Below are 10,511 nucleotides of genomic sequence, written 5' to 3'. Positions count from 1 at the left end.
ACATTATCTATAGCCGTCAAAACGTAGATAATACACTCGCATGGAAGATTATCCATAACTGGTTTGGAGGTTGTAAAATGGATAAATCGACCGACATCATCCTGAAGAGAGCGAAAGCAAACTTGTTAAAGGATGTACATTCGATTCCACAAGGAATACGAATCTTACTCTGCTGGAGATAACAATCGAAAGATTGACCAAAGAGTGCATGAGATATATTATCTATAGCCGTCAAAACGTAGATAATATGCTCGCATGGAAGATTATCCATAACCGGATTAGAGGTTGTTAGATGGATAGATCGACTGACATCATCCTGAAGAGAGCAAAGGCAAACTCGTTAAAGGATGGACATTCGATTCCGAACAAAGGAATACGAATCTTACTCAACTGGGGAGGACGACTTCGACCCAAGAGCGCATGAGATACGTTATCTATAGCCGTCAAAACGTAGATAACATACTCGCATGGAAGATTATCCATAACCGAGTTGCAGGTTGTTAGATGGATAAACGACCGAAAAGAAAGGCATCAGGGTGCCAGGACTAGGTATGCAAAAGATGACCAACCGAAAGAGGATAAAGTTGCCAACTCGGAACAAATACCCAAAGGGAAGAGGAAGACCCACTAGGGACAATACTGCTTGATCAAGGCAAGTATCCAGAGGGGAAAAGAATATCAATACCGCAAACTGGGTACTGATAACTGCAAAGAGGGGATTACATCTACCGGTTTGTAGGTAGAAAACCACAGAAAAGTAACCAGTCATCAATAGGATGAGCACAAAGGGTTAACTCTGCTAGGGGATGAAAGTGGGATTTTACAACTACCAGTTAGTAGGTAGAAAACCACAAAGATAGGACTTACAACTACCGGTTTGTAGGTAGAGGCCACAAATTCCGCTGAGGATAAGATGAATGAGTGCCGGTTAGTGAGCCACTATTCATTCATGCCCCAGGGAAGCACAAGAAACAGTCAATAGGAAGCCAATTTAGGATCGATCCAAAAAGGCAAACTGAATCAAGACTCATCCTAATGAGGAAAGAACTCAATAGGGAAAACCCATCCCGTTAGGGAGGGAACGGAAGCAACCGTCATCCACGAGGATGTATCTCAGTGGGGAGCGCAGAAGGAATGGTAGACACGTTCTGCTTAAGGGGTAGACTCTACATGGAGAGATCGGACACACCCACATCTTCTAGGAGGCTACTGGGGGGAAGAAACAGGTTTTCCTTTCACCAACGGATGAGGAAATAAACCTCTCTGGGGGTACCAATCCTGAAAGCCGTCAGGAGCAACTGTAGCAATCGTGCCGTACAGATGTCGAACAAGAATCTGCCTCTGCCGGGGATACGGTCTGATCGGGTTAACACATGAATGCATATGTTTGAATTTTTCTATGGCGTAATGCTCCATTATGAATGGAAATGTTACGCAGTTGAGAATGCAAGGATCACTACATGCAAAATGCAAAAATGAATGAAAACTCCGCTAGGGAGCCCACTGATCAAATACTCCAACTCTGTGGGGAGACTCTGCTGAGGCAATCTGCTCGAGGAAAACTCTGCAGGGAGAGCACCGACTTCTCACTCATGCTGGAGAACAAAATATCCAGGATCAACCAGATCTCTGGTGAAAATAGATAGGCATTGATGAAGTTCCTCATGTCAACCACTCTGCTGAGGACCTACCCGAGAAAACGACGGAATACTGGGATGTCAATCCTCCAAATATCGAATCGTTGCAGAAAAGCACCCGTGCCAGAGAGAAGAGGACCGCTCTGCTGGAGAGACGAAAATTGAAGTCTTCAACACACCTACTGCTTGAGAACTGGCCCACAATAATGTTCAAATAGCAAACTTGCTAAGGATGCCCCACGATAGGGCTCAAACAGCACTCTACTGGGGATGCCCCACCATAGGTGCTAATAGGGACCTGGAGGAAAAATGCTGCACTGCCGGGGACATGAAGATGAACAACTTCAACCAACACTGTGTCGCAACCCGAAAAAAATACGGTATGCGAAAAAAAACAACCGACGAAGAAAGAAATGACAGAAGAGTCGCCACCGGGCGTTATTTATCCCAAAGGAGGGAAAGGAAACGCTCGAAGTAAACCTGGAGAAAGGAAAGGAAAAGACAAGGTCTCGCAACCAAATCTTGGGTTCGGGAGTCGATTATGCGAAGGGAAGGTATTAGCACCCCTACGCATCCGTAGTACTCTACGGGATCCACTCTTGTTGTTTCTTGTCTAAAGGGTGTGTGTTTATCTAATGTACTATTTACTAAAAGAGAGGGTCAAAGAAAATGACTCGCACGGATGTCCTTAAGGGGTCTATGAGGTGCATATTGAGTCAGTATGACTAGTCTTATCGAAAAGAGCACGCGATTTACCTAAGCAAAAAGTTTATCGACTGTGAAACAATACACTCACTGCTCGAGAAAACTTGATGTACTTTGGCATAGGCTGCTCGTCGATTGAGACAGTGTATGCTGGTTCATACCACCTTGTGGATGTTCGAAATGGATCTGATCAAGTATGTGCTTGAGGAGCTAGCATCGAACGGACGGGTTGCGAGAGGGCAAGTGATGAATACGATATTCAGTATGCCTCCCAGAAAGCAACCAAGAGGAGGGTATTGTATGTTTATCTCGCCCAACAGCCCACTGATGATTGTCAACCAAGGAAGTCTGAAGTCCCTGATGAGGACGTCTCGAGGTACTCGAATCAAAAGATTGAGAGTGACCGATCCCGGAGGAGGGGCCTGACCCCGAATCCGAACGGGTTTTGATGTCTGATGAGGAGAGTTTAAAGAGAGTGAGCTAGTGCTTCCCCGATAACATGTGAATGCACCAATGATAGTGGCTGAGTACGAAGTTGGTATCCTGAGTGTCGTACTTTGGTACGTGCATCTACTGGGGCAACGCCTTCCTCATGCGGTATGGGATGGAAGTGATATTGCCTGCTGGAGGCTAGATTTCATTGTGAAGAGTCCGGATGGATGAGAAGTTAGAAAAGGGCGAGTGGATGAGGACTCGGTATAACACATTGAGCCTGATTGAGAAAAGAGGCTGACAGTTACTTGTCATGGGGCAGTTGTACCCAGTAAATGAAGCGTGTTGTTGACCGAGAAGTGCGACCTCGTGGGTAGCATGGAAGAGATGTGGTGTTGAAAAGGATCCTTCCTCCTCAAGACGATCGTGGGGCAAGTGGATAAACAATTATGAATGTCCGTTCGTGGTCAAAAAGGGTTTTCTCTGACAGAGCCTTGTTGCTGACGACCACGGATGATGAGGATTTTCCATCCCCTGTGAATGCGGACGCAGTTAAAAGATACTTCGTGAAAAAGAGATCCGCTGGACAAAAAGAATAAAAGAGTCCAGGCAAAAAGGGGCATCCCGGCGAACCAAAAAAAAAGAGAGAAAAGGTTCGGGCAAAAGTTAGGGATAATAAAAGAAAAGAACTGTACACCCGGCAAGTTGAAAACCCGCAAGGGCGACTTGGGCAAAAAAGGGTATCCCGATGGACTGAAACCCGAAAGGGCGGTCCAGGCAAAGAGGGAATGGAACGAACAACTGCGTCTAGCATGATCGTTTGTGCTCATGATGACTTGGATAATCTCCGACAGAGACCGATCGGAAGCATCTTGTTCAGAAGACAGAAAGTGCGGAAAGTCTTGAGGACATATGAGGTGTAACTGAGTTGGAACCCGATGAGATCACAGTTTCACGTTGCCATTAGGATAGATTTTTTCCTTTTATGTGCAATCACCTCTTTCCAGGGTTTGCTTCCTGTGTGTTGCTCGGTTGTGAGCCATCTTTTATTCCAGTCAATAAATGCGTGTTCAGTCAAATAATTTTGTTTTTGTTTTCATTACCGTTTTGATTACGAAAACATCCATTCGTTTTGATAAGAATAGTTACATTTGGAAACATAGAGGTCCCTTCCGATGCGTGCTTATAAGATTGAAATCTGGAAATCTTATTCGGAAGTTTGAGTGACCAAGGTGTTGAAGTGTTGGCACGCCTGGGGCACGCTTTTATCTAACAATCTCTTGTGCAGGTGCTGTTAGATATCTTCATTCGTTGGCATGTAGTGGTATGAAACCTTTTGACAAAAGAGATCCCTGCAAAGCCCGACCAGGGGCAATGGATAGACAAACGGTGAAAAGTCCGTGACAGAGTTGTGACGGCGACCCTGGAGGATTAATCATCTTCAAAGTCTAAGGACTGGAAAGTTTGTATGAATCCCAGGTATTCGATCTTCGTGGGATGAATCAGAGGAGTCTAGGCGAGTCTGGGTGTTCTCAAAAGAGGAAAGCCGACACTGTGGGTGGACGATGGATGCCGCTGTTCGGCGACTCGACAGGTGTTCCGTGTCCAATAAGCTGTATTTCCCCAGTGGGTGTGAGAGGGTTACCTCCCTAACAGATTTGAGATCAGTGTCTCCTCAGCGAGCCTAAAGGTTACTGCCTTCCCAGTAGGGTTTGTGTTGATGGTTTTCCCTCAGCGAGGTCCCCAAGCGGATCGGGTTCGGAGAAAATCATCCCCAGTAGAGATAAGAATGGGTTGCCTCCCCTAGCAGGGTAATCTCCAAGCAGTTCAGGTTCGATGGAGTGCATCCTCAGCAAGGTTTGTCTTTCCCCAGCAGGGTGGAAGTTGACGTGATTATAAGATCCTCAGCACAGTTCCTGGAGTTCCCCGGTGTTGTCTCTGGAGGAGACGTGTGTTTATGCATTCATCATTTAGATAAGCATAGCATATTGCATCATTAGTGCATAGCATTTCCATGATCATGGGGCATTGTGTAAAACAAAAAAAACTCATGCATCAACATTGCAAACGTGTCCATTAGCCCTAGGCCGTGGTGACCAGCCGAGATTGGGTTGTTGGAAAGAGTTTAGCATCGCGCCATTGGATCGGCTTCAGAATTGGGTTCATCAGCATGGTTGAGAAGTTGGTGTTTTCCCAACAAGTGACTCCTTAGTTGAGTGGGTATCCCCAACAGTGTTACTCCTCGAAGTTCGCAGCATCTTGCAAGCTTGGGTCCATTCCTTTAGCAGAAGTGGGTGTGTCTGATCTCTCCATGTAGAGTTTACCCCTTAAGCAGAAAGTGTCTACCATTTCTTTCTGCGCTCCCCACTGAGTTATATCCTCGTGGATGACGGTTGTTTCTGTTCCCTCCCTAACGGGATGGGTTTTCCCTATTGAGTTCTTTCCTCATTAGGATGAGTCATGTTTCAGTCTGCCTTTTTGGATCGATCCTAAATTGGCTTCCTGTTGGCTGTCTCCCGTGCTTCCCTGGGGCATAAATGAATAGTCGCTCACTAACCGGCACTCATTCATCTTATCCTCAGCGGAATTTGTGGCTTCTACCTACAAACCGGTAGTTGTAAGTCCTATCTTTGTGGTTTTCTACCTACTAACTGGTAGTTGTAGAATCCCACTTTCATCCCCAGCAGAGTCGCCAGCTGTCGCAACCCGAAAAAAATACGGTATGCGAAAAAAAACAACCGGCGAAGAAAGAAATGACACCTATCAAGACGTATCACTGTGAAATTGGTAACTTCATTCCAAAATTTCACTATAATCATGGAAGCCAATGTTGCAAGAGCATCTGCCATCCGATTTTCATCTCGAGGGATATGATGAAACTCAATCTTTGTAAAGAAAGTTGAAATCCTCATCGCGTAATCTCTATATGGTATCAAACCGGGTTGATTCATCTCCCATTCACCTTTAATTTGGTTCATAACCAAAGCTGAATCCCCATAGTCGTCAAGATATTTGATTATGAGATCAATGGCCTCTTCAAGCCCCCTTTAATGCAAGCTTCATACTCAACCATATTGTTTGTACATTTGAAGGTTAATCTAGTTGTAAACGGAAAATGAGTGCCTTGAGGAGTAATAATCACGACCCCAATGCCATTACCATACGTATTAATAACTCCATCAAATACCATACCCCAACGGGAACCAGATTCTAGCCCTTCTTCAAGCAATGATTCATCATAATCTTTCATCTTCAAGTACAAAGTCTCTTCGTCAAGAAAATCATACTGCACTGACTGATAATCTTCAATCGGTTGGTGAGCTAAATGGTCAGCCAAGACACTACCTTTGATAGCTTTTTGAGATCGATATTCAATATCATACTCTGATAACAACATCTGCCAACATGCAATCCTCCCAGTTAAAGCAGGCTTCTCAAAAATGTACTTGATTGGATCCATTTTGGATATCAACCAAGTAGTATGATTCAACATATATTGGTGCAAACACTTAGCAACCTAAGCCAATGCGCAACATGTCTTCTCAAGCATGGAATACAGAGTCTCACAGTCAGCGAATTTCTTACCGAGGTAGCAAATTGCATATTCTTTCTTTCTGGATTCATCTTACTGACCAAGAACACAACTCATACTTTCATCAAGCACCGTCAAATATATGATCAAAGCTCTTCCTTCAATAGGCGGAGACAGAATCAGAGGCTCAAGCAGATACTCCTTGATATTATCAAAAGCTTTCTGGTAATCCTCGGTCCAACCACAAGACTGATCTTTCCGAAGAAGCTTAAATATAGACGCACATGTGGCAGTCATATGTGATATAAATCTTGAGATATAATTCAAACGACCGAGAAAACCTTTGACTTACTTCTCAGTTTTGGGCGCATGCATTTCTTGTATTGCTTTGACCTTTGCAGGATCAACTTCGATACCCTTCTCGCTGATAATAAAGCCCAACAACTTACCAGAACAAACACCAAAAGTGCACTTATTGGGATTTAGGCGGAGTTTATACTTTCTCAAATATTGGAATAACTCAACAAATGCTCAACATGCTCTTCTTCATCACCTGGTTTAGCATCATATCATTAACATAAACCTTAATCTCTTTGTGCATCATGTCATGGAAAAGAGTAGTCATGGCTCTCTGGTACCTTGCACCAGCATTCTTTAAACCGAAAGGCATCACTCTAGAACAGAATGTTCCCCAGGGTGTAATGAACGTGGTCTTCTCCATATCTTGAGGTGCCATCTTGATTTGATTATAACCGGAAAATCCGTCCATAAACGAAAAGATTTTGAATTTAGTTGTATTGTCTACCAACATATCAATGTGTGGCAGAGGAAAATCATCTATCAGACTGGATTTATTCAAAAATCTGTAATCAACACACATGCATACTTTTCCATCTTTCATCGGAACAAGCACGATATTGGCCACCCATTGCGGATACTCGGAGGTAATAAGGAAACCAACATCAATCAGCTTCTTCACTTCCTCCTTAATCTTTACTGTCATATCAGGATGATTTCTTCTCAACTTCTGCTTGACTAGCGAGCATTCTGGTTTCAAAGGAAATCTATGCTCCACAATCTCAGAATCCAAACCAGGCATGTCTTGATAGGACCAAGCAAACACATCAAAATAATCTCGAAGAAGATCAATCAACCCCTTCTTAGCCTTTGGACACAGTTGATACCCAATTGAGATGATGATGAAGTTTGAGAAAGGTGACATCAAGGGGAACAACTTTGATGTTGAACACATTTCAATTTGGTACTTGGATCATGATGAGGTTTGAGATGGAAGTTTGAGAAATCAAACATATTTGAAAATTTTCTAAGTACCAAGTCAAATGACCACTTCTTCCACCTTGAATAACTTTTGCTATGAGCTTCAAATGGAAAAATTTCCTTTATAAAAGTTGTAGCTCTTTCATCCATTTTCAATTTAGTCACAAATTTGACATCATTTGGATTTGGCATGAGGGAGTTATGCATTTTAGAATATTTCCTTTTGGCACATGCCATTGAAAGTTGTATTTGAAATTTATAAAAGAATAAAAGTTGGAGAAGACATCTTGAAATTGATCATGAAACTTAGATGACCTTTATATCATAAAAATTGAGCAAGTTATGGTCCTTGGAAGTTGACCTCCTAACTAGGGTACAAACAAAATGACCTATAATCTTTCACCATAAAGATGATTTTCCAAGCAAAACTAGCTCTTGATATCAACATGAAACTTTTTTTGAATGTCATAAAGAGTAAGTTACTTTTGAAATCAATATAGCCTCTATCTATATCAGATAATGTAGTTACTTTTGAAAAAATTATAAAAATACAAAATAATAAATATTTAATAAACTGATATTTTTTATAAAAATATTTAATAACCTTATATACTTTGTTTTAATAAAATACTATAAATACAATATATTATAATATTTTCAGTTTTAATATATATATATATATATATATATATATATATATATATATATATATATATATATATATATATATAATTAAAAATATTTTGGATTTTAAAAACAACCACAAAATACCAACCACAAAATACCAACTTGATTATCCCTCAATCTACCATCTGCCATCTTATTAAAAAGATAATATGTTTCCGACGTGATTTTCATGTCATTACATAAAAACGTGTTAAGATATCTGCACTACAATCAATTCTATCTTATTTAAATTTTTAAAAATTTTGAAATTTATTACTGAAGTAAAATCCATGTTTCCGGTGCTAAGAAACCAAAATATTAAAGGCAAATGGTATGAATTAAAGATTGAAAGATATATTTGAAAATAATTAAATCAAAAGAGATATGGTATTGTTTAGATCATGATGAGTTTTCTCATGCAAACAAAGTAAATTCTTAAGATTTTAGTACAAGGAAAATTCTAAAAACAACTACAACCAAGATTTAATGATACCAGATTAATTTGTATCACCGTTTGCAGATTGGTTACTGTTTCCCTTAAGCACACTATCAAGATCTATTACAAATCTCTCCATGGCTTGTTCTGGCAAACAAAGTGGGACAACAAAACCTTCTTCTCCTTTAGCATTTGTAAAAGGTATATAAAAGCTAGCAATACCAGGAAAAGGAGGATCCATAGCTGGTCCTCCATAAACAGCTTTTCCCCAACCAAAATCAACATCTCTAAATCCTAAACGTGTAGTATCAGACACTATAAACATAAGTTCCGTCGTAGTAGACAGAGGTCGACTCTTGATAACAATTAAATCTGCCAATGAATGCATATATTCTTTGGTCACTTTAGCTTTTGATTTCTTAACTAAGTTCAATGCATACCCCAATGGATTTTCAATTAATTTTCCCGCAGTTGTAACAATAGCAGGACTTGCAATAACGTTACCATAGTAACCATTCGGTAATTGTAGGTCAACAAATTTGCTACGTCCATTGACTGCAAAATACATACAGACTTCTTCGTTTGAATCTAGCTGTAACGCTATTGTACGATAACGCCAAAGGAAAGCGGTGATGATTTCAAATTTGGAGCATTGTTGTTGTTCGTCGGTTGGAAGGAGAGAGCGAATTGTGGCTACCTCTATGGGGCCGAAGAAGAAAGTTCGTCGGGCCATGTTGTCTAAGGGTATGACATTAACGATTCCTTTGTTATCTGGTGCTTGTTCGAGTTCGGGATGATAACATGTCACTCTTGGTGGGTTCCTTGCGCTTAGAAGTTCTCTGCGCCACACCGGTGAGATTGAAGGTTCATTCATTCCACGACATATTTCTGCTAAGGCATTCATGAATTGAGCTATACCAAATGCATCACTCATTGTATGGTTTATACGAATAGCAAATATGAAACCACCGCACTTGAGACGTGTTACCTGCACGTGGTATATATGAAGTAACTATAGAATTTTTTTCAAACAATCATACAAAAAAAGAAAATTATAATTAAGTAATAGATGGATAGATCTCACAGCAATAATATAGTATCTATACCTGAATAAGGATCAATGGAGCGTTGATAATGTTTGAAGAACCAGGAACATCATAAAGAAGCTCATCCAAGCAAGGAAAAAGAGGAAGAAGAACATCACCAAATTCTTTAAGAGTAACATCAGCATCAGCTTCAATGAATAAAACACCTTCTTCATTACAATCTACCATAAGTTTTCTACTAGGACCTTCTCTCAACCTACCTGCAAATGGATAATAAAACACAAGTGTTTTCGCAAGTGCTTTTTTAATTATATCAACAGGGTCTTTTCCTTTCATATTTGGATCGTAGTTATAAAATTGTATCAGTGGAATATGTAAACGTAACACATCTTGGTCATCAATGTCGGATAGTAATTTTACTTCATGAGGTGTTGGTTTCGATGGAGTAACTAACTCAGGAGCATGCTTCTTGACGGGGAATATGAGAGATTGGGCCATAATGGATAATGGTTTTTGATGGTGTATATTGGATGGAGTGACCAATCCAGCGGCAGGCTTCTTCACTGTGAATAGCACAGATTGGGCAATACTTGATAATGGTTTTAGATGGTATGGTATATGCAAGTATTGAAAGTGGAGATGGTGTATATTTGATTGAATGGCACGCCTCTTCATCGTGAATAGCAAAGATTGGGCCATAATTGTTTTTGAAGGGATGGCATATGGAAAAGTAGAGATGATGTATATATAAGATAATACATCATGCACTTATTAAATTC

General features: G+C 40.7%; 1 protein-coding gene across 1 annotated transcript; it reads right to left on the bottom strand.

Moving 5' to 3' along the window:
• Positions 1-8,643: 8,643 nt before the first annotated feature.
• LOC127093158 (benzyl alcohol O-benzoyltransferase) lies at positions 8,644-10,230 on the bottom strand. The gene is made up of 2 exons (XM_051032063.1): positions 9,793-10,230; positions 8,644-9,674 (listed from the first exon to the last, which is right to left on the bottom strand). Exons 1-2 carry the CDS (start codon positions 10,228-10,230, stop codon positions 8,748-8,750), a joined length of 1,365 nt encoding a protein of 454 aa, XP_050888020.1. The 3' UTR covers positions 8,644-8,747.
• Between the last annotated feature and the right edge of the window lie 281 nt (positions 10,231-10,511).

This window comes from Lathyrus oleraceus, chromosome 6 (assembly GCF_024323335.1).
Source record: "Lathyrus oleraceus cultivar Zhongwan6 chromosome 6, CAAS_Psat_ZW6_1.0, whole genome shotgun sequence".
Lineage (NCBI taxonomy): Eukaryota > Viridiplantae > Streptophyta > Magnoliopsida > Fabales > Fabaceae > Lathyrus > Lathyrus oleraceus.
This window is presented reverse-complemented; position numbering and strand designations above follow the sequence as displayed.